Below are 27,353 nucleotides of genomic sequence, written 5' to 3' on the forward strand. Positions count from 1 at the left end.
CTTCTCATGTTTTTCTAATATTTTTATTGTCATTTTTATTTTCGTAATTTAGCTTTTCACAAGGCCGATTATCTTTTATAAATGTATTTAATAACCAACTCCTAAATTACAACTTCAATAACGACACAAATACCAAAAAAGAAAATATCAACGACGCAAAGCGTCACGTGACTCCGCCTACGTGACGTCACGTGGCAAGATGGCGGCTTCCTTTGGAGAAACGCTGCTGCTGTGATCGTGTTTACTTGCCTACTTGTAGAGAATATTCAGGTGAAACCAGCCGTCATTCAACCGCAGAGGGGTCCGAGTGTCGTGGCGGAGATGAAGACCTTCTGCGGGAGAGCCAACCCGACCACCGGGGCTTTAGACTGGGTGGAGGAGAGCGAGGAGTACGACTACCACCAGGAGATAGCCAGGTATGCTCAGGGCGTCCAGTGACCACAGATGTGGTTTACAGATGTCTTGCGTACCCTGAAAACAAAGATCCTTAGAAACACTGAAGATATTCGCCACTCTGTGATCCTGTATGGAAGTTCAGTAATGCCGGCAAAAGAAATTGTAACGTTTGTCATGAAAATTCTCAACTTAAACGTGTAAAAATGCACAATAAAGATAAGAATATGAGATATAAAAGCACAGATAATGATATGGAAACAAACTACAGATACAGTCTCACTCTACACTGCTGCTGATCAATAAAAGGTTTTGAAAAATCAACGTTAACTGAAGTGAAAAATATCATGGAAAAAATGGCCTAAAAAATGAGAATTGTAAAATAAAATTTAAAAAAAATTATATGTTTGTCTTTCTAAATCCAAATGTAAACAGAACATGAACATATTTTTTAAATTGTACATTCATTTTCTTATTTATCTTTTTCTTAACTTTCCTCTGTTTTAATTAAGCTCCTTTGACTGACTTTGTTATGGCACATGTTCTTTGTTGGTTATGTTTTCAAAAATGATGATTTTATACGTTTAAACTGCATTAGTGACTAATTTTTATCTTTTTCTTCTTTAATCAGTTTTTTAAAATTTACAATGATCCTTCATCGGTTTATCTTTCAGGTCCTCCTATGCAGACATGCTGCACGATCACGACAGGGTAAGACCTGGAGAAAAAGTCCCTCAGAACTCTCAGAAGTGCTTTTATTATTACTAATAATAAACCCAAATAGATGGATAACACATATAACAAGTGTCGTGTTTGACAGAAGAAATAAAAGAACAACACCGCTAACATGTCTTCCACTGCAGAATAAGAAATACTATGAGGGCATCCGGGCTGCTGTAGCCAGAGTGAAGGCTCGCAGCGAGAGGGTCATCGTGCTGGACATCGGCACCGGAACTGGCCTCCTGTCGATGATGGCCATCACGGCCGGGGCTGACTTCTGTTACGCCGTGGAGGTGAACATCACTGATCGCTCTCCTTCAGCATGGATTCATTTCCCCCTTGTGGTGTTTTAATATCAGTTAATAACTTTGTGATGCTTCCCTGCAGGTTTTTAAGCCGATGGCCGAGGCGGCGCAGTGCATCGTGGAGAAGAACGGCTTCTCCGACAAAATCAAGATTATTAACAAACACTCCACAGACGTCACTGTGGGACCAGGTCAGACACGGCAGTACTGCATCAGGCTGTGTGTTAATGAATCTCAACTTCACAGCTCACCCTAAATCAATTAAATCTTCTGTCCATATATTAACTTACTAACATCACTCTTTTCTCCCAAACTGTAACGATTCACTCCAAGCACAAAACCAAACAAGCAGAGGACATTTAAAAAAACAGCATTCATTACTTACACAGCAGTGCATCTGTTTTCATAACCAGAACCCTGTTTTCCAGATGGAGACATGCAGGTGAAGGCCAACGTCCTGATCACAGAGCTGTTCGATACTGAGCTGATCGGTGAAGGAGCTCTGCCCAGCTACGAGCACGCCCACCAAAACCTGATGCAGGTGTGTGCTGTCACACTTTTCCTGCATTCGTCAGCAGCTTCCTCACAGCTGAAGGTTTGGACTGTTTCCGGTAGTTTTACTTTCCTTTTGCTGCCCCGCAGGAGCGCTGCGAGGCCGTCCCTCACCGGGCCACCGTCTACGCCCAGCTGGTAGAGTCGGAGCTTCTGTGGAGCTGGGCTCAGCTGCAGCCAGTTGAGGTGGAGGGGGCCAGGCTGGTCCCTCCGCCCGCAGTGGGCCGGTGTGCTGGAGCTCACGCGGTGTGTGACATCCAGCTGAGCCAGGTGTCTCCTGCCAGCTTCACCCCGCTGGGTCCCGTCTGCACCATGTTCACGTAAGAAAGGAGACACTTGCTCGTATGCATCTGCAGTTATTCACATCCCTCTCTGACTGTCATCCTTTCCTTTCAGCGTGGATTTTAGCAAACCTGTAAGCAGCGCCTTCCAGGCCCACTCCTCCCAGTTTGTGGCTCAGTCAAGCGGCCGGGCTCAGGCGGTTTTGTCCTGGTGGGACCTGGACATGGACCCCACTGGGTCCATAGTGTGCACCTTGGCACCCAGCTGGACTTACCAAGAGCCAAAGATGGCCCCGGTGAGTTACTGCTCTGCTTGTGTTTAAGCAGCCAGTAGCATCAGACTACAGCAAGCTCTTTAACAGCTCAGGCAGCAGTGCCACAAATATTCTTAAATATCAGAGGGAACAACACTTCAGTGCACTCACTTTATATTCAGTGAAGATGCCAGCAAAAATCTGTGACATGATTCTTTGTGGTGTGTGCAGCATGGAGAAACAGTAGGAAAATGTGCCTGGCAGTCTTCATCTTTGCATGGATTTTGTACATAATAATGAAACTGCAGTAAAATCCACAACTGACAGGATAAAGAAGCCAGAACTGATATTTTTTAAAGCTAAAATATATGAAGGTATTTTCTTAGCTTTGCATAAACAGCTGAGGTTTGACTCACTGCGTTTAGTATGAGATAAGATAAACCTTCATTAGTCCCACACGTGGGACATTTTTTTTGGTCACGGCAAAAAGTAAGTCGATAAATCATCGGTCACTGTCGTGTCTTTCAGTGGCGCGACCACTGGATGCAGAGCGTGTACTTCCTGCCTGTGGAGAGCCAGGTGACAGAAGGAGAGGAGCTGAGCCTGATGGTCTGCCACGATGACTACAGTCTGTGGTACAGCCTGCAGCCTCGCAGGTACAGTTTGCTCAGACGCATGTATACGCTTTGAACAATTTATTTAAGAGACTTCTTGAATCTGTCTGCAGCTCAACAAGAAGACATCAGTGCGATTGTTCTCACTGAATATGAGTGAAAAGATTCATGTGAAAAGCTGCACCCTATGATTCAGCGGATGGTAGAACCACGTTTAACAGCAATAACTTGAATTATCAGACATTACTCACAAACATGTCCTCCTGGTTGGGAATTGTCACAAACTGGTCTGAATGTCGATCGTTTCAGCCAGCGGGGCTCACAGACTGAGGCTCCTCCCTCTCGGCCATGTTGCACCTGCCAGGCTCACCTGGTTTGGACTCGGCCGCGTTTCGGCGAACTTAACGACAGACGGCGTACGGAGAGCTACGTCAGCGCTCTGCGCAGCGTAAGTGGAGGCATCGAGGCCGCCTGTGTAAATTCATATATTCTCAAATACGACTGCGGTTTAACGAGCTGGGTGAACTTCAGGTGCTGAGAGAGGACAGCGTGTGTCTCAGCGTCAGTGACGGGAGTCTGCTTCCTCTGTTCGCTCACATGCTCGGAGCCAAGAAGGTACGCCGCTTTCACCTCACAGATACTGTCGCTCCGTGACATCATCAGCGTCACGCCTGTTTTCACTTCCCTGTGTTTCCTTTTCTACTCAGGTGTTCGGTTTGGAGAACTCCCAAATGTCTAAACAGGTTATTGATGAGGTAATCATTCAGATCATTCTCAGCGGTGATGCTTTGAAATGTTTCAGGCACTGTATGATTTTTATTCTTGTTTCATTTTGGTAAAAAGATGATAAAATGGTTTCATATAACCAAAACTGTGTCTTATCCTGCTTGTTACGTCCTGTATATCAACATGAAAGCATCTTTCTCTGCAGGTTTTGGAAGCCAACTCCATGAAAGGACGTGTTGAGCTGCTGGAGATCAGGCCGGAGCAGCTGACCAGTAATGATGTAGGAGGAGAACAGGTACCGTCGTCTTCCCGATGCAACCAGGAAGCATCTGAATGCAACACATTTAGACTCCTTTAGAAGGATGTACCTCAAAGCAGGATTAAAGGGTTGACAAGTTTAAAGTCTTGTGTTTTCTGTGTTGACCTGGCTAAATCACTGTGGTAACACATAACCTGGTCCAGTCCAGTCAAACTGGGAGCATCTATTAATCTGTTATGACAGAGAGGATTTTACGTCAGGAGTCCCACCCACATGAGTGCTAAGGAAACTGAAATGTGTGAGGTGATGTTGGCCTCTCCTGTGCAGATCTCCGTCCTGATGGGTGAACCGTACTTCAGCACCAGCCTCCTGCCGTGGCACTCCCTGTTCTTCTGGTACTGTCGCACCGCCCTGGCAGGTCTTCTGCGACCCGACGCCAGCATCCTGCCCCGCTCTGCCTCCCTTCACATGGTGGCTGTGGAGTTCCAGGTGAGGCTGTTATGATTGTTGTTATCATCTGTATACAGGGCGATCAAACGTTCCCAGAATGGGACCCATAAACCAAAAAATCTTCTCTTTGTGGAAATCAGCTTACACTTGTTTCTGCGATGATCCTTCAGACTTTACACTTTAACCAATCAAATAAATACTTAATCAATCTATCAGATGTTGGCTGCTTATGTGAATTCAGGTCATATTCAGTGGTTAATACTTATTAGTTTTAAGCATGAAGACTGTTCACAGATGAAGGCGCTGTTAAATGTTTCATCCAAATGGCAACAAACAAGTTGCTATTTTGTTTGTTTGTTTTTGTTTTGTTCACACCAGTGAGTGAAGGTGTTAAATACTCTGATCATTTTCTGCATCTCCATCTTTCAGTTCTACATGCTGTGAGATTCCTCTCACGTGGAGGGGAATGACTGTGATTTGAGATTCAGTTATTTTAGACGTATATCCAATTATTTAACCAAAAAAATAAACGCGTTGTTTCTGTCTTTGTCCGCCTGGTAGGATTTGTGGAGGATAAGAGCGCCGTGTGGAACCTGCGAGGGCTTCGATGTCACGCCCATGGATGAAATGGTCCAGGTAAAATGAGATGATTTCACTGGATGTTAAATGAGGTTTTGAATGAGTTATTTCTATTTTAATGGCAACACTGTAACATTTGGATCAGTAAAAAGCATTATCTTAAAAACTCATTAGAGATGATCTGTAGTCGTTTTTATTGAACTTTACCGTCAGGGTGCTCTGTGCTACTTCTATTTTGTGAGTTCTATTAGCTTTTGGGATTGAAGGTGTCAGGAATAAGACAAATACTCAAACAGAGACACCTCTAAATACTAGTTTGACCCTGAGAGAGGACTTTCATGTGCACAAGCTTGCTGAATCATTTCAAACTGCTGAACTTCAGCCTTCAAAAACTGAACAGAACAAACTGAACAGAACAAACTGAACAGAAAACATAATGAAAGCAAAGCAGTTAGTGACTAATGAGTGATTTGGGAGATTTCAATGCAGAATCAACAGTACAGTAAAATATTGTGTCATCTGCATATAAATGTAAATACCAATTTGTGACGATGAAATAATGTAATAAAAATATATTACAAAAAGAAGTGGATCTACAAATGAGCCGTGTGAAACACCTTTAATTAATTTTTGGTATAAATTCGAAGCTCATTGACTCCTGCTGATCACAACTGTAACTATCTGTGTCCAAATAAATCCTTATGTCCCCTCAGCGCTCTCTGGATTTCCGCGAGTCCCGTGAGGCGGAGCCACACCCCCTGTGGGAGTATCCTTGTCGGGCTCTCACCCAGTCCACCGCCACCATGACCTTTGACTTCACACAGTGCCTCCCTCAGCAGCCAATCAGCAGCCAGGGCTTGCTGTCTTTCATTAGGTACAGTTACTTTAATCAGTGCCAGAACTAATTTGAGACATACATGTCAGTCTAATATGTCAGTTTTCTATCATTGTGGCTGTTGTGTTATTTGTCTTTTGTTTTCTGTAGTTTGTTTTGTCTCTTCTCTTTCTCCTGAGTCCCAAATGGTTGAAGCAGCAACTCCCTGAGCCTGGTTCTTCCTGTCAAAAGGGAGTTTTTCCTTCCCACCATCCAAATACTTGCTCGCGGGGGACGTCTGATTTTCGGGGTTTTCTCTCACCCCGTAGAGCTCCTTTTATTGTTGTGTTTTGATGCTGTTAAAATACTACTGTGAGGTTTGACGTTCATCTTCTGCTTCATAGAGTTGAGTCAGTAGCATATTTTCTATGTTAAACATGCTTTTCAGGGAAGGTCGTTGCCATGGTGTTGCATTGTGGATGGAGTACCACCTGACAGATGACATCACTGTCAGCGCAGGTCTCAACGGACCAATCAATGAGCAGGTATCTGCCTCAGTTTAGAGCTTCATTTCGTTACTAAATGACTCTCTTTAGGCAAGGCAAGTTTATTTGTATAGCACAATTCAACAACAAGGTGATTCAAAGTGCTTTACAGAGACATTAGAAACAAGAACAAATAAAAAGCACGATTTAAAATTGATTAAAACAAGCAAACAAACTGACTCTGGGAACTGATAAAAAACCAGATCCAGATGACCTGAGGGATCTGGAAGGTTCATACTGGGTCAGGAGGTCATTGATGTATTTTGGTCCTAAACCATTCAGAGCTTTATAGACCAGCATCAGAACTTTAAAGTCTATCCTCTGACGGACAGGCAGCCAGTGTAAAGACCTCAGAGCTGGACTGATGTGGTCCACTTTTTGGTCTTAGTGAGGACTCGAGCAGCAGAGTTCTGAATGAGCTAACACTTAATTGCTAACACAGTGTTGAAAGAGCCGCCACCACAGGGTGAGAGGAGAGGTACACCCTGGACAGGCTGCAGGACTAACACAGAGAGACAAACAACCATTTACACTCACGTTCATACTTATGGTTAATTTAGAATCACCACTAACTGCATGTCTTTGGGCTGTGGGAGGAACCACAGGGAGAACCTCTTATCCAGGCATTCGCCAGCACTACCAACAGATGTGTAGTTGTTATACAATTTTAGTCTTCTTTTGTAGTTGCAGCAGTTTAGAAGGAGACCGGGTGGCTGCACCCTCTTAACCCTCATCGGCTGCTTGTCAGTACTCCTGGTTGTTTCTAATGTCAACAGATTTTACCTGCTATTATTTGGTAGGGCTGTTTTGTTTCAATGAGAAGAACAGTGATTATGAGTGCATATACAATACTGTAAATGAAAAACAATTAAAGCAAAATAAGTTTAAAGAATCACTAAAGATTACTAAAAGTGGTCCTCGGTGGAGCGTTTCACTGGGAGTGTGAAGTTTGGGGACACAGTGGACTTGTTGGGTTTTACAGCAGATGTTTCTCCTGCAGGGCGACTGCGAGTGGAGTCGACACAGGAAGCAGGGAGTGTACTTCTTCGGGTCGCCGTGGGAGATCTCAGGTGACGGCAGGGCCGCGGTGTCCTACAGCTTCACCTTTGAACCCAGTTTAGGAGACATTAGGATGGACTTCAGTGTCACATCTCAGTGACGTCGAGCAATCACCGACTGAACAGCTCACTTTTTGCCAAACCTGACATTTAACATGTTTTGTTCTGACTGAATCTCCATGATTAACCATAATTCAGAGTGTGGAACATGAGAAGCTTAGTGAGGATGTCACCAGTTCTATTTTTTACTTTCTGAGATGATACAGCTGCGGGATATTTTGTATCAGCTGGACATTAAAAGTCTGTTTGAAGTCGTTTTTTTAATTCTCATTACAATAAAGGTTTGTACACAAAAACTTAGAAGAGATGTAGCAGCTGTCAGTCAGCAGGTTACAGTCTAGTAAAGCCAAATGTTGTCTTGAGAGACTATTTATTTGATATTCAGGAAATTGTTTATAAAGTTGTTTTTTTAAATTGGCGTCAAGAGTTTTTGTGAAAGAAGTCATATTCTAAAACGAGTGTTTAAAGCTGCTGTTAAAGCAAGGGATTACATTTAGATCCTGGGCCACCTGCAGTCACAATACCAATAACCATTTCTTAAGTATTTAGTCACATGCAGTGAAATAAATGGGATATGTTTAAACATTGTAAGGCTGGTTTTAGTTTATTGCAATGAAACAAAGAGAGGCAACAACACTTCTTTGCCTTCCACATACATACAGACCCTTCATTTGAACGGTTTAAATGCGGTTTGGTTTCGATGTCAGCGTTCGTAAATCTTAAACAGCAATACGTTTCCACTCGGTTCTTCAGCTGTTAGCGATCAGGTGTAAATGGAAGTTAAATTCAAGGAATAAAGAAAGCATGTCAGCTTTTCAGAATGACCTAGAAAGCCTTCAGGTGAAGGCGCTCTCACTATAGACTTTGTAGTCAATGATGAATCATTTCTATTGAAGCTGCAATGATGGAAACTGCAATCCAGCTGACAGATTGAAAAAAACATTTCTGTATGGTGTAATTGCACTGATCATCTTGAGAGTTTACTTTATGTTTTAAATCTCATCACAGCAGGACTCAAACATTCTCAGTGCATATTTACTCCCGTGTGGATTATACACAAAATGGATCAGCGAGGTGCCTCACTGATTCTCGGGGTTTAATCAGAGGGAATCGTGTCTACAGGGTTGGAAAAGAGAGGAATGTCACGTGTTGAGGTTTGAGCAGTGCGCGTTGCTGAAGTTGTGTTTCAAGCATCCGTCAGTGTTTTGTTGTCCAGAACAATTTTCTCTCCCGGCTTGAACGCCGGCATCCCCGCGTACGGGCAGCTGGCACATCGGAAAGCATCGCCAAGGTAACACTGCCACAAACAGAACAAAGATAATTATTATTTCTTTATTAGAACCAGAGGAGGGATGAGGAACCAATGCAGGCTTTTGAAAGTATACACTCACACTTCCACAGGCTGATTTTGGCAGGTCAGTCTTCTGTTTTCCTTTACTCTCCTGCTCCAGTTCTTCAGCTAGCCCACACGTGCTACACAAAGATACAGTACAGCATCACGTCACATGATGTCCTTCATGCTCATGCAAAAGTTTCAGATCGCCGCAAACTTCAGATTGCTCATAACACTGGATCTGTATGCTGTCAGTGAGAGCAGACGTCCTTAATGCGGACATCTCAAACATAAATTTTATAAGTCATGAAGCTGAAAATGAGCATGAGCCCAAAGGTTGTGCATGGGTAAATCGTGTAATATCTGGTTAAAAGTGCACTGACATTTCTGAAAGCTCGGATCTTGGTCTTAAATCTCTCCAAAATATGTGAGATTTAAACAAAACCTCACCAGTTCTTGCAGGCTTTCTTCTTCTTGTCGGCTCCTTCTCCACAGGCCGGAGCTTTAAGAGAAGCTGGATCAGGTTTTTTCAAGTCATCTTCATCCAGCAGAGCATCCGAGTCCAGATCCTACACAGAACATAAACACGACGGACAAGAAAAACATCAGTGTGTCATTTATGTGTTGCATTACTCCAGGTTTGAGAAACTGCAGAAAAATCAGCAATTCCCCACAAACTACATCGTGCTGAAATACATATATTTTTCTTTAAAAGAGGATTTCAGCCTGCCTAATAAACGGTCACGTGTGCGTGGTTCAGCGCTTCAGTCGGTGTACAAACTCACCACATCATCGTCGTTCATGTCGTTGGCTGACAGCGTCCACATTTTCACCGTGTTGGGATCCAGAGCAGGTTTCTCTGCTGAAATCACACATTTTAACCAACATTAGCTTCACAGCACAGACAGTCTGAGGAGCTCACAGACTCACTCGTCACTTATAATGATGCAAATGCAGCATTGTTAAAAAAAAAAAATTAAAATTAAATGTTACTGTAGTGAGGACGACAGACAGCCCGAATAGGAAATGAAGTTTCGTCCTCCAAGTGGAAATTACATTATTCATAAAAAGAAAAAAGAAAAAATAAAAAAGAAGCGATCGCAGACAAACTGGATTATTGTGTCTGTATAAAGAGTCGAGAAAGTCACTCGTCTTCTGTTGATAGTCTTTAAAACGTGAAAACGTTTGGGTTTTTTTTTCCAAATTGGTCAGCAGATTCCTAACTTGATTGTTCTTGACTTCATAGTGGTACTTCTTGTTTCTTCAGTTGGATTTTCTTTCATTTTAAACTGAGCAGAACTCAGTTTATTAACATAAAGTATTCCTAATGCCCAGACAGTAACTTCTCCTTTGTTAGAGCCATAAACAAAGCCATAAATCTGTAATCTGTAAAATTACAGATTTATGTCCCTATCATCATCAACTCAAACCTCTCTACAAACTAAAGGGAATCTGGCATCTGTAGCCTATTATATTAGATCATAGTTGACAGAGACGGTGAGCTGTGGATTCAGAGACAACAGGAGAAAGAACAAAGCGTACTTATGAAGCCTACCTGGCTTGGCTGTCTTTTTCCCAAACGACAGTTTGATCTGGCTCGATGACCCCACCTCAAAGTCGGGTTTGGAGGCAGATACGCGGACTCGAGACAGGGAGTCTCCTTGGTAACCAGAGGCTGCCCTGAGGGAGCTCAGCGCTTCAGGACTGAGCTCTGCTTTGCTGATCTGAATGACGAGACAGCAAACTGATATAAGCATGGCACAAAATCAGGGGCTGGATCCAGCCTTGTGAATACGCCCAGCTGGGAGCATTTTTTTTTTCCCCACCCGTGACGTGAAGACCCACAGAAATAACGTGTAGCAGCTAAATTCGCTGCTTAACTGATGGACCCACAGTGAACTGAGGATTCCTCCATGTTCATACTAACACTCTGGGATGTGCAGCACACTCAGAGCAGCAGTTATACTGTGCCCTCCCTTATTAGTCAGCACTGGTTAAGGTAGGATGTGGCGTCATGTCGGTGTAGCACTTTCCCTGTCCCTATTACACCTGTCCCTATTACACCTGTCCCTATTACACCTGTCCCTATTACACCTGTCCCTATTACACCTGTCCCTATTACACCTGTCCCTATTACACCGTTATTGGGCTGGGAAGAAAGTGGCAGTGTAGCGTTTTGCCCAAAGTTCACGTTTTTTTAATCTCAGCAAATTTAAAAAAATTAAATAAAACTAAAAAGGTATGCAGGTTTTAGGGAAAACCCTTGTGACATGTGCAGAGGAGGGATGGTGGATATATTGGACAAAGGATGTTGAATATGGACATGACAGAGGAGGATGGCAGGGATAGGATGCGATGGAGGCAGATGATGCTCCGTGTGAATGAGGAAGCAAAAATGACCATCAGGTCAAACTATTAACAATAATTAGACCTCCTCAGTAAGGGGATTCTCAGAAGCCAGCAACTGAAAGACCCATACCAACTTCTTTCTTCCAATCATGTTCCTCACTGTTCAAGCAGCTGGAGACTCAAAATCTGTTTACAGAGACAATCTTCCAGGAATTTAAACCCAAAACTAACTTCACAACATGTCAACCGGTGCCTCAAGTGCTCCGATCAGCTGGTCTAAGTGGAATAATGTCCTGAATATGCATGTTGCTGGAGTACACAGTTGCAGATGTTGGGGAAAACATCCCTCTACTCCACAGTGTGAACTAGGGCTGTGCGATATGACCAAAATCTCATATCCCGATATAAGACATCTATCATCCCGATAACGATATAAATCACAACATTTAAAATTTTCTGTAAATTCCATGAATCTCGGGCAGCTCGACTTGCATGAAGTGTTTTCAGCTGGGCGTTGTGTACCTGGAGTTATGACTTTTAGCCAATGCATGAAACTATACATTTTTAGACATAAGTTGTAACGGCCGCCGTTTTCTTTGTGAATATTTATTACACGGCGTGCTGCGGGGAAAAGCCTGTTCTAACGTTTGACTCTAAGGTTTATTTTTTAGCACCTGACGGCTCTTTTTTTGCTTCTCATCCGTAAATACTGCATACTCTTTCACAGGATTTTGTTTATTTTGAAAAGCCTCAACAGGATCTTGAGCTTTATTGTGAAAGGTTAATATGCAAAACAAACAAGCAGACGGCGGAGCCACGCCATTGTTTTACCATCGTGGTTGCTAACAGCAACGCGTAAAAACAGTCGCTTGTCCATCCGTAGTGTGGTCATATTAAATATAAAAGAAAGAGAAATTTAACAAATTAATATAACCACTACAGTGACCATCAAACGATGAAAAAAATATTGCCGTAAACATTTTATTTTGCCACACTGCAAAACAAACGATAGCGTAAAATGAAACGACAGACGTTTTTATATCGTCACCCGATATATATCGTTATATCGAACAGCCCTAGTGTGAACTACTCACCTCTGTTACTGACATAAAGCCGGACAGCTTCAGAGCCGACACCAGCTTCTCAGCTGTCCTCACACTTTGTCCTTCTGATTCTGTAACACAGATATACTCAGCACATTAAAACACATCGACACCGAGGATAAATACACCTAAACTGCTGTCGATAATGCGTTTCCACTGTAACAGTGCACACTTAGGCCACTCTTGTATCACGTGTCAAACAACAGTGTCCTTCACTCTCATTCAAAGTCACGTCAGTCATGCTGCTGAAGTGAGATAAACTTGATACCTGACACTTTGCATTGCCAGTGGTTACTATTTCACCTGTCATCCTTACCAGTCACCTGCCGGGACCGAGTAGCAGGCTCCAGAGAGCGGTCAGAGTAATGGTTTGTTGTTAATGTTGATCAATGGTCATGAGAATTTGCATAATTAAGATTAAGGAACTGACCTCCCAGCCCATTGTTCCTTCAGTGGGCTGGTTTCAGTCATTATGCAAATGTACTGTTTATAAGATTGGGGAAACCTGCAGTCAGCTGAGAGTGAAGAAGTCACTTGGATGAGTGATGAAACATTTCTCCCACAAAACGCTACGTCCAGATGAACAGAATCAACTTTTGGAGAGGTTAGAGTAATGCTGGAGCTCCTTAAAATGCCCCAGTTCCAGGGGCACAGGAACCTTTTCACAGCTCTTATGACTGCAGGAATTAGGTACTAGAAGATTTCTTGGAACCCTGTTTTTTGGGGTCTCTTAGCTCCTACTTCAGGAGGTGTTTAACCTTTTAATAACTGAACAGTGAAATCCATGAAAGTAAAAAAACAAAAAAAACAATGACAAAATGAATAACAGTGAAGTCCCAGTGTTATTAGGATTAAATGTAACAGGTCAAAAGGATTCCATGCTGGCTCAACAAAGGGCAGCGAAGGAATTCAGAGCAAAAATCTAGAAGCTCAAACAGGTTTACACACTAGATCACAGGGTCAAGAACACTCTGATCCAGACTCTCATGAGACTCTGTAACATCTCACCATCCCTCAGGAGGAGCTGCTAAGTGGGACATCTGGAGTATCTTTTTTATCTTCCAGCAGCAAATGGATGAATGGACTACTGTCTCTTACCTGTAACTGGTTCATCAAGGACCAGCTGCCCTCCAGGTTTGAGCACTCTGGCTATCTCTGCTAGAGTCTCTGAAGTGTGGATGGAGGAGCTGTCAGCCAGAAGGCAAGAGAGCACCCAGTTGAAGGTGGAGGCCGCGTGAGAGGCTGAGGAGAGGACAGGAGGAGACAATTAATGTGAAATACGCTATGTTCTGAACTGCAAACTAAAGTATTTCACAATGGAGCAGGGGTTCAAAGTGAGACGTAGGAGGTGGGTTAACCATAAGACCCAGTGTGCAGGTGCACTGGAAGAAAATGGATATTCTTTGTGAATTCGAGTTTCCTTTGTCTTAAAGTTCTATCGATTCAGAAATATTCATTTGCAAGTTTCATCAATAACCTCTTACAGGCAGATCTGTGTTCACCAGGTACATGAAGTGCATTTTAAATTCCCGCCACCTCAGAAAGCACCTCTCTTTAACAGCTGTTCTCCCGAGTAGTTAAGTAGCAGTTACGATAAGTACTGTAATTGTGACTATTTTTAGACATTTGCACACATGAACTCATGACAGAGATGCAGGGGAATTTAACGCGTGTTGATTGTGGTGATGATGACAGTCTACAGCTGCTGTTTCAGCAGTTTTCCTTAAGAGGTTAAGTCAGAGCATGTGTTAAAAAGAAATTATCAGGTGAACTTACACAGCAGCAGCCTGTCCATGTTCTCCACCGCCACTCTACCATCCGGACCGACGACCGCTCCCAGCGCCTCTGCGTACTGCTTCAGGGCCGTAGGTGTTGAAGGCTGAGCCCACACCAGCACCACTTTGTCTCCTGCTCTGATGCCAAGGTCTGCCATGATTCCCTGGAGGAAGTGAACTCAAGTTTTTATACCTGAAAGTGCAGCATCAAAGTTTGTGTGTTTAAAGGTGTAGGTAATGACTACTGAAGCATTCCATCCTTTTGCTGCTGTGGCCTCCACCATGACAACATAAATCCCACATGTACTTGCACAAAAACAAAAAAGTAAATTTTGTTGTTCTGGGAAAATCAACAGCAAGTGAACTCTTTCTTCCTGCTATCGTGTAGACTCTCTGACTCTGTAAACAGCAGCCGGGTCAAAGCTAAGCTGTTCATTAGAAACAAGCAGCAGTGGAAAAAATAATGAAAAGAAACTGCAGTTTTGGTGACTGTGGAGGTTGTAAAATTTCAACCCAAGGTCTGTAACTTGATGAATCAGCCAGGCTGCAAGAAAGGCCAAACTGGCATGTCTGTAACATTAAGACACAACAGATTCATCCAGTGCTCAACTCCACTCCCACTTACAGAGTCTTGATTCTGTATTCTGCAGAAGCCTCTTTGGCAGCTGTTAAAGCTTCAAGTCTTTTGGAACATGGCTCCACTGGATTACAGTGGGGGGAAAAAGTATTTAGTCAGCCACCGATTGTGCAAGTTCCCCCCCAAAATGATGACAGAGGTCAGTAATTTGCACCAGAGGTACACTTCAACTGTGAGAGACAGAATGTGAAGAAAAAAATCCATGAATCCACATGGTAGGATTTGTAAAGAATTTATTCGTAAATCAGGGTGGCAAATAAGTATTTGGTCAATAACAAAAATACAACTCAATACTTTGTAACATAACCTTTGTTGGCAATAACAGAGGTCAAACGTTTACTATAGGTCTTTACCAGGTTTGCACACACAGTAGCTGGTATTTTGGCCCATTCCTCCATGCAGATCTTCTCGAGAGCAGTGATGTTTTGGGGCTGTTGCCGAGCAACACGGACTTTCAACTCCCGCCACAGATTTTCTATGGGGTTGAGGTCTGGAGACTGGCTAGGCCACTCCAGGACTTTCAAATGCTTCTTACGGAGCCACTCCTTTGTTGCCCGGGCGGTGTGTTTTGGATCATTGTCATGTTGGAAGACCCAGCCTCGTTTCATCTTCAAAGTTCTCACTGATGGAAGGAGGTTTTGGCTCAAAATCTCACGATACATGGCCCCATTCATTCTGTCCTTAACACGGATCAGTCGTCCTGTCCCCTTGGCAGAAAAACAGCCCCATAGCATGATGTTTCCAGCCCCATGCTTCACAGTTGGTATGGTGTTCTTGGGATGCAACTCTGTATTCTTCGTCCTCCAAACACGACGAGTTGAGTTTATACCAAAAAGTTCTACTTTGGTTTCATCTGACCACATGACATTCTCCCAATCCTCTGCTGTATCATCCATGTGCTCTCTGGCAAACTTCAGACGGGCCTGGACATGCACTGGCTTCAGCAGCGGAACACGTCTGGCACTGCGGGATTTGATTCCCTGCCGTTGTAGTGTGTTACTGACAGTGTTGGGACTAACGCGTTATTAAGTAACGCGTTACAGTAACTACGTTATTATTGTGGTAACGAGCACGGTAACTAGTTATTATGCCAAAATCAGGAACGCGTTAGCCGTTACTGGGATTTAGATAGGGTCGTTACTCGTTACTTCGTGTGGTGGCTATCGCGGAGCTTCCACAGATTCAGTAACATTAGCAAGTGGTGGAGGCCAGCAGGTGGATGAAGGAAAAGGGACGCAGAAGGAAAAGAGACCCGAGGCGGCCGCCGGTCCAAGTGTGAACTGAACTTCAGGTAAGAAGTTATGACCTGCAGTCTCTCTGGGTCAGATATAAACCAAGTTTAGGTAGAGTTTATTTTCGTTATTCTGACTTTTTCCTTACTGCGTGCTAGCTAGCATGACGGAGTTTCTATACAGCTGGGTGGGTGCTATGTTACTGATGTTGAACTTTATTTTGTTCATAAGTTATTAGAGTTGCCAACCGTCCCGTCTGGTATTCAGAGAAAATATTACGCGTTTCTTATTGAGGTGAAAAGGAACAGTTTGTCCCGTAATTCAGCTACAATGAAAAAGGCACAAAGCTGGAATTATTCTGTGTCTTTGCTGCACAGCTGCCTCTTCTTCTTACATTCTCCCCCCTCCCTCTCCTGTTTCTACTTCAATCATGAAAACTGATCAATGATCAGCTGATCGGCTCTCTTGTTTGTTTATCCCACTTTGCGCCGAAAGAGGAAACCAGCGGATGTCGCACTAAACAACAGCAGCACGTTTAAGCTTGATCAGCTGTTGTTAGAATTTATTTAATATTAATTTCTAGTATCAGCTGATGTTTGCTGGAGCCACAGCTGTAAAGCTGCTGGTCATGATATCGGTTTGTATATCTGGTGAGAGGGAAACATGAAGATGAAACCAGGAGATGTCCTTACTGGATCATCAGAGCTGTGATGGAGAAACAGGTTTACCTTTTAGGTGACATGAATGAGTTGAAGGGAAGTTATGAACTGTTTCTGAGAGACAAATAACACCAGGATCCTTTTTTTAGGTACAGTGGGGCAAAAAAGTATTTAGTCAGCCACCGATTGTGCAAGTTCCCCCCCAAAATGATGACAGAGGTCAGTAATTTGCACCAGAGGTACACGTCAACTGTGAGAGACAGAATGTGAAGAAAAAAATCCATGAATTCACATGGTAGGATTTGTAAAGAATTTATTCGTAAATCAGGGTGGAAAATAAGTATTTGGTCAATAACAAAAATACAACTCAATACTTTGTAACATAACCTTTGTTGGCAATAACAGAGGTCAAACGTTTACTATAGGTCTTTACCAGGTTTGCACACACAGTAGCTGGTATTTTGGCCCATTCCTCCATGCAGATCTTCTCGAGAGCAGTGATGTTTTGGGGCTGTTGCCGAGCAACACGGACTTTCAACTCCCGCCACAGATTTTCTATGGGGTTGAGGTCTGGAGACTGGCTAGGCCACTCCAGGACTTTCAAATGCTTCTTACGGAGCCACTCCTTTGTTGCCCGGGCGGTGTGTTTTGGATCATTGTCATGTTGGAAGACCCAGCCTCGTTTCATCTTCAAAGTTCTCACTGATGGAAGGAGGTTTTGGCTCAAAATCTCACGATACATGGCCCCATTCATTCTGTCCTTAACACGGATCAGTCGTCCTGTCCCCTTGGCAGAAAAACAGCCCCATAGCATGATGTTTCCACCCCCATGCTTCACAGTAGGTATGGTGTTCTTGGGATGCAACTCAGTATTCTTCTTCCTCCAAACACGACGAGTTGAGTTTATACCAAAAAGTTCTACTTTGGTTTCATCTGACCACATGACATTCTCCCAATCCTCTGCTGTATCATCCATGTGCTCTCTGGCAAACTTCAGACGGGCCTGGACATGCACTGGCTTCAGCAGCGGAACACGTCTGGCACTGCGGGATTTGATTCCCTGCCGTTGTAGTGTGTTACTGATGGTGACCTTTGTTACTTTGGTCCCAGCTCTCTGCAGGTCATTCACCAGGTCCCCCCGTGTGGTTCTGGGATCTTTGCTCACCGTTCTCATGATCATTTTGACCCCACGGGATGAGATCTTGCGTGGAGCCCCAGATCGAGGGAGATTATCAGTGGTCTTGTATGTCTTCCATTTTCTGATGATTGCTCCCACAGTTGATTTTTTCACACCAAGCTGCTTGCCTATTGTAGATTCACTCTTCCCAGTCTGGTGCAGGTCTACAATACTTTTCCTGGTGTCCTTCGAGAGCACTTTGGTCTTGGCCATGGCGGAGTTTGGAGTCTGACTGTTTGAGGCTGTGGACAGGTGTCTTTTATACAGATGATGAGTTCAAACAGGTGCCATTCATACAGGTAACGAGTGGGGGACAGAAAAGCGTCTTACAGAAGACGTTACAGGTCTGTGAGAGCCAGAGATTTTCCATGTTTGAGGTGACCAAATACTTATTTGCCACCCTGATTTACGGATAAATTCTTTACAAATCCTACCATGTGAATTCATGGATTTTTTTTTCACATTCTGTCTCTCACAGTTGAAGTGTACCTCTGGTGCAAATTACTGACCTCTGTCATCATTTTAAGTGGGGGAACTTGCACAATCGGTGGCTGACTAAATACTTTTTTGCCCCACTGTAGCTGACAGCTGGTAACTGTGCAGGTGCGGATCTAGCAAAGTTTTGCCAGGGGGCCAGGTAGGGCATTAACAGGGAGAGGGGGGCACAAAGAAATACTTTTCTTTCTTATTCTCATTTAAAATGTCTAGCTTTTAAAAAATAATTATCTGAATCTTACAACAAACGATTGATAGATTGATGCATATATACCATCAGAACAGTGTACATCACTGTCACAACAGTGTTTATTTTCATTCAAAGGCTTTATGATTTTTCCTATAATGGTGGGCCGGTCTCTAGTCAAAATGCCCGGGCCAATTTTCTGTCCCAGTCCAGCCCTGTATGCAGCTCATCTGCAGTCTGGTGTTGCCTACATCTTCCTATTCAGAAGGCAGAATTTCCGAGTTCTGAGTACAATCAAAGCACCACAACTGCAGTTTTTGTGTTGGATGTAAAAGGCGCACATGACGCCGTGACGTAGGCTAGAATCATGGCAGTAGTCAATGACGGTCCAGGCGTGGGACTTGTTTTGTGGAAATATGCACATTATCTTTTCCTTTCTATTGGTAGGTGGCACAGTGCACTTGTGGCAAGTAAGCAAGCTAGAAGACTGGCAAAGTTATGGAAGCAACACATTAACAAGAGAATTCTGAGTAAAACCAAAGTTACTTTCCCTAGTAACTAGTTACTTTGAAAGTAACGAGTAACTTGAAGTAACTGAGTTACTTTTGAGAGAACTAACTAGTAATGTAACTAAGTTACTATTTTAAAGTAACTTACCCAACACTGGTTACTGATGGTGACCTTTGTTACTTTGGTCCCAGCTCTCTGCAGGTCATTCACCAGGTCCCCCCGTGTGGTTCTGGGATCTTTGCTCACCGTTCTCATGATCATTTTGACCCCACGGGATGAGATCTTGCGTGGAGCCCCAGATCGAGGGAGATTATCAGTGGTCTTGTATGTCTTCCATTTTCTGATGATTGCTCCCACAGTTGATTTTTTCACACCAAGCTGCTTGCATATTGTAGATTCACTCTTCCCAGTCTGGTGCAGGTCTACAATACTTTTCCTGGTGTCCTTCGAGAGCTCTTTGGTCTTGGCCATGGCGGAGTTTGAAGTCTGACTGTTTGAGGCTGTGGACAGGTGTCTTTTATACAGATGATGAGTTCAAACAGGTGCCATTCATACAGGTAACGAGTGGGGGACAGAAAAGCGTCTTACAGAAGACATTACAGGTCTGTGAGAGCCAGAGATTTTCCATGTTTGAGGTGACCAAATACTTATTTGCCACCCTGATTTACGGATAAATTCTTTACAAATCCTACCATGTGAATTCATGGATTTTTTTTTCACATTCTGTCTCTCACAGTTGAAGTGTACCTCTGGTGCAAATTACTGACCTCTGTCATCATTTTAAGTGGGGGAACTTGCACAATCGGTGGCTGACTAAATACTTTTTTGCCCCACTGTATGTGGAAATAGTTTTAAACTGCCATCTCTGTCTTTCCACATGTTCTGTGAGCTTTAAAGGTGTATTTACCAAAAGCACAGGTACCTCATATTGTGTTCAAGCACTCATACATGACACACCATCCTCTCAGACATGTAATTACTCAGCGGTAGATGATGTTGAGGAAGCTTTAGGGGATCTGTCCTGGGCCGCATACCTGCACTGTGAAACATGTCTGAAATTTTTTGTATTGACTGTAACGTTTATTTTATTCATATCCTACAAAACATTTGAAGAACAGAAGCTGACCCAAAGTGCTTCAAAGATGGGCACAATATCATTCGAGATTTCCTAAAAACACAGTATCAATATACATGAAAGGCATGTTTTCTCACATTAACTAATTATTAGTTAAAGTAAAAATCACAGTAAAAATCAAATCAAAGGGGTATTTATACAAGTGTGAATCTTAATGTAAAGCTATTCTAATATAAACGTGGAAGTGCAAATGAGTGTAATAAAAAGCCTTTAAGATCCAATCAGAGCCAAATTACAAAATGTTATTCTAATGTTATCGTACAAAGGTCTAGAAGGTTCCCTGTCGCTCTGTAAGTGACAGTGAAGAGATGTGTTTAAAGTCTGCAAAACAGAAAAAACCGCTTACGTGACATACCAATAATTAGAGGTTTGTTCTTGACTCCGGTGTTTCAGGAGCTCCGAGGAGCAAACAACGTGACGCAGCACCGGCAGAGGCTCGTAATCAGCTCCTAACGACGGCGTGAACACCAAGCAGCTCCCGCTACACGGCTACCCGCAGTATCAAAGGCTTAACGTTTGTCTACTGCTCTCCTAAAAGGCCTCTGGTGGCAGAATTAACTAAAGAAACAAAACGTAAACCGAGCCTACACGAAGACTTGCCTGCTGTCCTGATGGCAGTTAAACTCAGCTACAGTTACGTCAGAACGTGTTTCCGGTTCCTATTTTCAAAGTAAAGTATTTGAGCCTGGCCCACAGGCTGTGTGAAGGTTCTTCATACATTATGTATACTTGACTTAATATAAATTAATTTAGACGCAATAGGTTTATGCTTACCTAATACAGGATGATCCAAAATATATTTTTCAAACCTTTTCATGGAAAAGTTTTTAACTATTAAATTTATTAAAATTACTTCTTTTTTTTGCACAATTCGATGGTCTTAGTTTTATTGTAATTTACAGGCGTGATTGAGTTTAAATGTATAAACACTGAAAAAGAGTGTTCGCGTTTGGGAAATTAAATGCTCTATATGTAAATTTTAGCTACAAGTTTATGATTACTGGGACACAGACGTGAAAAACGCACACACACAAACATACACACCTAATTCAGGCGTTTTATTTTGAAATGCTCTGACTGGATTTCCGCTGTGGGAGCGAGTCGCGCGGTGGTGACGCCGCTGTGAGCAGCTGATATGGCGGCGTTGCTAAGAGGTCTGCGGGCTGGAAGGGCACTCCGTGGCCTGAGCAGCGGTAAGAAGGGGTCACCGCTGGTTTTGTGATTATACCGGAGAGCCGGGGACACGTTTTCCAGAACGCTGTCTGTGTCTGCGTTATCAGCGCCTTTAGAACGAGCGTTTTATTAGCGTTAGCTGATCGCGCCAAAGGTGATCATGAAGGACGATATCAGCAACAGGGAACTGAGTGTAGCTCCAAAAACGGGGCTATTAGGAGGTTTGTAGTGTCCGGGTTGGCTCTGCCGGGCAGACCTCACAGGTGACTGCAGGGTAAACACGTAAACAGGTTCCTACACCGGGAGGGGGCGTGCTGTCTGCAGTTATACAAGCTGTCTGAGCGTTTCTAATGAAACCCCTAATTATAGCTCCCTTTTCCTCTTATCATTGCAAGTTCTGTGAAACACACATGTGCAGTCTCCTATTGAAGTGTATCTACGGTAAAGCTTCAGTATTTGTTGATTAGAGTTTGCAAAAAATGTACCAAACCGCACATTTTCCACTGAAATACACACTTAAACTATGAAAGCTATCAATCGTTTGATACCTAAACAGCCTAATTTATACTGAGTTAGTATAACAAATCAATTTTAAAATCCTCCCGTTGGAATACTGGGGTATTTTTTATAATTTGCCCACATTTTATTGGAATAATTTGATAGAAAATATATAGAATATATATATATATAATAGTTAATGAATAAACGAATAAAGCTAAGTCCATATGTCCTACACTGACAGGTCACTTTATTAGGTGCTAGCACTGTGCTAGACGCCCTTTCTCCTTCAGAGGTGCTTTAATTCTTCATGGCTCAGATTCAGCAAGGTGCTGGAAACTTTCCTCTGAGATTTTGGTCCATGTTGACATGAATGCATCACCCCGAGACTATAGATTTATCAGCTACACATATATGAATGTGTTCTACAACATCCCAAAGGACTGGTGACTGGAGGCCATTTGAGTACAGTGAACTCTTTTTATGTTCAAGAAACCAGTTTGAGATGATGTGACGTGTTCAACCTGCTGGAAGCAGCCATCGGAAGATGGTCATATGGAGATGGTCAGCAACAATACTCAGATAGGCTGTGGTGTTTGAATGGTGTTCAGCTGGTTTCAAGAAGCGTGCCAGGGAAATTCTCCCACCTTATTAAACCACCACCAGCCTGAACTGTTGAGACGAGGATCGACAGTCATCAGACCAGGCAACATTTTTCCAGTGTTGTGCGTTCAGAGATCTTCTTCTGCTTTTCACTGGATATTTTCTCTTTTCAGACCGTTCTCTGTAAACTAGAGATGGTTGTGTGGGGAAATTCCCAGCAGGTCATCAGTTTCTGAAATATTCTCTCACAACAACCATGGCGCTTTCAAAGTCATTTTTCCTCCCATTCTGATGCTCAGTGTAAACTTCAGCAGGTCATCTTGACCATGTCTATATGCCAGTATACACTGAATAGCTGACACATGATTGGCTGATTAGATATTTGCCTTAACAAGCAGCTGATGTAGTGACCAATGAGTGTAGTATAATAAGTATTTAGTGCAGCATTCTCACCAATATTTCTCTTAAGTGTAACAGATGGGGAAATAAAGTACTTCATACCATGTGATAAATTGTACAGGTTTCACTGAGCTTGAGTTTAATGTAAATGTGAGACTTTGTACTGTGGTTTGTCACATTTAATCCTTTTTCTAAAAGTTTGGTAAAAGTGTGAACAACAACAGCACACACTGGGAGGAAAGTGACAGGCGATAGAGATTCGATACAGCACGATTATTACGAGAAATAAACAAGTACACCGTATTAAAAATGAATCTGTGGAAGTAAATCCATATATTTGTATGCTCCAGTGGTGGCTGCACCAACAGCAACAAACCCTCAGTGCGGCAGTCTGAGACGAGGCTTCCGCTGTGCAGGGCTGAGGCTTCAGGATGAGTCCAAATCTGACAAGCCTCCCTCCTCAACCTCCTCATCCACCACCTACCATGAGCACTACCAGGCTCGCTCTGCTGAACAGGACACGGCGGCTTCTGCTTCCGATCCGGCAGCCGACCAGTCTACCGATCCAAACACCAGGTCAGTAATCGTTACATTAGTCACTTCTGTCATTCAACAGGGATTTTACAAGATGCTTTCTGATGTGGGAGAGCTACACTTGGTCTCACATTGCCGTTTGTCTTTGTGAAGTTACCAGGATCAGAGCGGGGAGCAAGATGAGGAGTATGAAACAGAGGAGCAGCTTCAGGCTCGAATCCTGACTGCCGCTCTGGAGTTTGTTCCTCTGCACGGCTGGTCGATGGAAGCTATCGCAGCTGGTGCTGAGGTGAGAGAGTAGTTCAAAGACTTTATCGTGTAGCCCTGTGTTCGTATGTAAGCTGCACCGTTAACGCTGTGGTTGTTGTGTCTGTACCAGAGTCTGGGTTTGTCTTCTGCTTCCACCGGTATGTTCGAGAAAGGATCCGGAGACCTGGTCCTACATTTCATCGCTCAGTGCAATGCGCAGCTGACGGAGATCCTGGCTGAACAGCACAATCAGGTCCAGCTGGGCCAGGCTGAGTATGTATACACAGCAGCTCACTTTGCAGTTCAGCTACACTATATTGTCACAAGTATTTGCTCTCTGCTTTCACAAACGTATGCACTTGATCATGACATTATCTAAAACCTTTTGGTGTGTTGAAGCATTAAGAGTTCCTTTCACTGGAACTAAGAGGCCGAGCCCAATTCCTGAAAAACATTCCCACACTATAATCCCTCCTACACCAAACTTTACACTTTGCCGGTTGCCAGGACAGCGGTACTTGTCAGTCTGCACTGTGCTAACCCAGACTCATCCATCCGATTGCTAGACATGTAATTCATCTCTCCAGAGAACACGTTTGAACTGCTCGAGAGTCCAGTGCCATTGTGCTTTACACTACTGCATCTGATGCTTTGCATTGTGCTTGGTGATCTAACGCTTGGATGCAGCTGCACGGCCATGGAAACATATTCAGTAATGCTCTCTGTGCACTGTTCTTGAGCTAATCTAAAGGCCACATGAAGTTTGGAGGTTTGCATTGACTGACAGCAGCCTACAGGCCTCTAGGGACTTGATTTTATTTATCTGTGGCCATGGAGGTGACTGGAACACCTGAATTCAATGATTTGGATGGATGAGTGAGTAGTTTAGGGAAAACTGTGCAGATTCAGCTTGAGCTCAGGTTTAATTCAGGTCGATTATTCACCTACGCTTTAGGCTGGAAAATAAAACACTCAGCGGGACAGGTAATATGAAAAAATGTGAGAGATGTAAAGACAGATTTCTCTTGCAGACCAAAGAAGACTGCAGATTTTATAAGAGACGCTGTAGAGACCAGACTGCGCATGTACATCCCCTACATCGAAACATGGCCACAGGTACAGCATGGAACACTGAGAATATGAGCTTCTGAGTGTGCTCACAGGTCAGGAAGCTTTACTTGATATTGTCTTCTCAGGCAATGAGCCTACTGCTGCTTCCCCACAACATCCCCGACAGCCTGAAGCACCTCTCCACGCTGATGGACGACATCTGGTACTACGCCGGAGACCGATCCACAGACGTGAGTGGATCCTGTCACCCTTCTTCTTCTTCTTCTTCTCCTCCTCATAGCTTCCTGTCCCCCTTTCATCACCACCCTCAAAATATCCGACCTGCCACCTCCCAGGTTACTGCCCCTATCGACACCTCACTTTGTCCTTGCTGGTACACTGAAAATACTTGTTTCTTATTAGCTGGCAGGTGCCACTTGAGCATTTATATAAAAACAGCGAATGATCGCTCCAGTCAGCAGATTATATCACAGATACTGTTTAACTAACAAAGAGAAAAAGAGGGCTAACGACCTTCTCATGAGTGATCGTTTTCCATTTTTTTATTGATACATTTGTAGTAATTGGTAATATTTGATTTGTTTCAGTAAAGGTGTAACCTCGGAAAACTATTGACACCTGCAGCCGTAACACAAACTCCAGTCGTGCTTAAATTTGCAGGCAATGCATGCTCTCACACTGTGTGCAAGGACAAAATCACCACTATCACATATGTATTGTCTAAGCTGTAGCTAACTAACCAGCCCCATGTTGGCTCTTGTTGTATTTACATTTAAGTTTGCATGTTGCGATAAATCGGTGCAATCATTTTCCTGGCAAAATCTAAAGAAATGAGTGGCAGTTCAAGGCTTTTGCACAGCACTGTTTTCTGGTGCAGTCTCCTGTGTGCTCTTCTTTAAAGCTGACCTTTTAGATTAGATTAGATAGAACTTTATTAATCCCTCGGGTGGGTTCCTCTGGGAAATTCGATTTCCAAAAAAGCACAGCACAGAAGTTACAGAGTTACAGAATATTATTTATATATATATATATATATATATATATATATATATATATATATATATATATATATATATATATATATATATATATATATATATACACACACACACACACACATATATATAAATACAGAGACAATATAAATAAAATATACGAAGGGGATAAATAGAATAAATAGGAATAAAAATAAAAATACAAGTGAATTGCACATTTCAAGTATTGAGTCTATTGCACCGTTGACTATTTACAAAAGTATTGCACAAAAGGTATTGCACAGTGAGGTGAAGAGGCACTACAGCTTAGTTGTTTTATGTGCCACTGCATCCGTTTTACTTACTTTACTTTTGAGTTTACCTTGAAATAAATGTGGACTAGGAGTAAAACTGCAGGACTCATTTCTGTTGTAGATGAATTGGTACACAAAGCGTGCGGCGCTGACGGGCATCTACAACACCACAGAGCTGGTGATGATTCAGGATTCCTCTCCAGACTACCAGGACACCTGGGCCTTCCTCGATAACCGCATCCAAGATGTAGTCAACATGGCCACCACAGCCAAACAGGTAGAGAGTGAAACATTGTTAAAGACTCACTCCTGACTTCTTTTGAATGTTTTTGCAGAAGCACATCTTTAATCGCTTTGCAGCATCACCCAGCAACGATAATAACAAATAAATGACCTGAGATTTAGCGTTTTAAGAGAAATCATGTAAAAATGATTCTTTATGTGACACCTGAACCTGTTCTTCAGCCATGTGTAAGCTGTATGTTCCACTTTGATGTGTAGGTGCAGTCAACAGGTGAAGCAGTGGTGCAGGGACTCATGGGAGCTGCTGTTACAGTGAGTCTTTTGTGTTATATTCACCATTTAAATTCACTCTTCTCATAACTTCTGCCACAGGATTAGCGGAGATACTTAAGTCTTCACCCTCTTCTTTGATCTGTGCTCTTAACTCTCACGTTCTTGAAGGAAACTGTGTTCATTAATGTCTGCACGCCTCTTTTTCACAGCTGAAGAACCTCACAGGATTGAACCAGAGAAGATGAAGCACCGATCCCGACCGTCCACATGATGAGCAGAACTCTGAAATATTGGACTATGGCTGTTAATAAACAATAGAAGGAGCAAATTTGTTTCTGATCACCTGCAGAAACTCTCACCCGCTGATCCTTTCACTCTCCTGCTCAGATCATTTTTTCCTTTGTACAGAAGGACACAGATCTGCAATTTAGTTGTTGAATCAAGTGAAAGTTCAATAAAATAGTAATTGTATATTTAACTTTTTTTTTTTTTTGGTTTGTCTTCAGTTGTGAAATCAGTTTCCCACTAAAGAACTACGTTTCAGGTCAAAGTCACTATATTTTACTAGAGCGAAAACCCTGTGCCACCAGAATGATTTGAAATGTTCTGCAGTTAAAGTTTTGTATATAGAGACTTTAAAGTGTCTGATTTGGGACGTTTGCATTAATTGTAATTGGTCTAACTGTATTACAATGAAAAAGCAATTTTGAAACGTCAATACATTGTCTGTTAATGTCTTGGTTTGCCCACCAATCTAAACGCTTGAAATATTTGTTTTAGATTAATGTGAGACAATAAAGTTCTTGCCTGAAAAGGAATA

The 27,353-nt window shown here is 42.9% G+C and overlaps 3 protein-coding genes across 3 annotated transcripts; 2 read left to right on the forward strand and 1 right to left on the reverse strand.

Annotated features, from left to right (window-relative positions):
* Positions 1-188: 188 nt before the first annotated feature.
* prmt7 (protein arginine methyltransferase 7) lies at positions 189-7,861 on the forward strand. The gene is made up of 17 exons (XM_082538124.1): positions 189-416; positions 1,068-1,104; positions 1,257-1,406; positions 1,501-1,609; positions 1,847-1,959; positions 2,061-2,290; positions 2,367-2,547; positions 3,034-3,161; positions 3,429-3,567; positions 3,651-3,734; positions 3,827-3,874; positions 4,051-4,140; positions 4,432-4,593; positions 5,116-5,190; positions 5,847-6,007; positions 6,396-6,492; positions 7,493-7,861. Exons 1-17 carry the CDS (start codon positions 322-324, stop codon positions 7,649-7,651), a joined length of 2,058 nt encoding a protein of 685 aa, XP_082394250.1. The 5' UTR covers positions 189-321; the 3' UTR covers positions 7,652-7,861.
* A 334-nt stretch (positions 7,862-8,195) lies between these two features.
* Positions 8,196-20,865, reverse strand: ciapin1 (cytokine induced apoptosis inhibitor 1). Its single transcript, XM_082538132.1, has 10 exons — positions 20,558-20,865; positions 19,215-19,567; positions 14,172-14,334; positions 13,494-13,637; positions 12,387-12,466; positions 10,499-10,667; positions 9,729-9,805; positions 9,394-9,512; positions 9,002-9,083; positions 8,196-8,907 (listed from the first exon to the last, which is right to left on the reverse strand). Exons 2-10 carry the CDS (start codon positions 19,536-19,538, stop codon positions 8,797-8,799), a joined length of 1,269 nt encoding a protein of 422 aa, XP_082394258.1. The 5' UTR covers positions 19,539-19,567; positions 20,558-20,865; the 3' UTR covers positions 8,196-8,796.
* A 416-nt stretch (positions 20,866-21,281) lies between these two features.
* On the forward strand, positions 21,282-27,351 carry coq9 (coenzyme Q9 homolog). The gene is made up of 9 exons (XM_082538691.1): positions 21,282-21,395; positions 23,226-23,451; positions 23,563-23,698; positions 23,789-23,931; positions 24,690-24,774; positions 24,855-24,959; positions 26,139-26,294; positions 26,519-26,572; positions 26,743-27,351. Exons 1-9 carry the CDS (start codon positions 21,338-21,340, stop codon positions 26,776-26,778), a joined length of 999 nt encoding a protein of 332 aa, XP_082394817.1. The 5' UTR covers positions 21,282-21,337; the 3' UTR covers positions 26,779-27,351.
* Positions 27,352-27,353: the final 2 nt, after the last annotated feature.

The sequence above is a fragment of the Aulonocara stuartgranti genome, assembly GCF_965226115.1.
Source record: "Aulonocara stuartgranti genome assembly, chromosome: 7".
NCBI lineage: Eukaryota > Metazoa > Chordata > Actinopteri > Cichliformes > Cichlidae > Aulonocara > Aulonocara stuartgranti.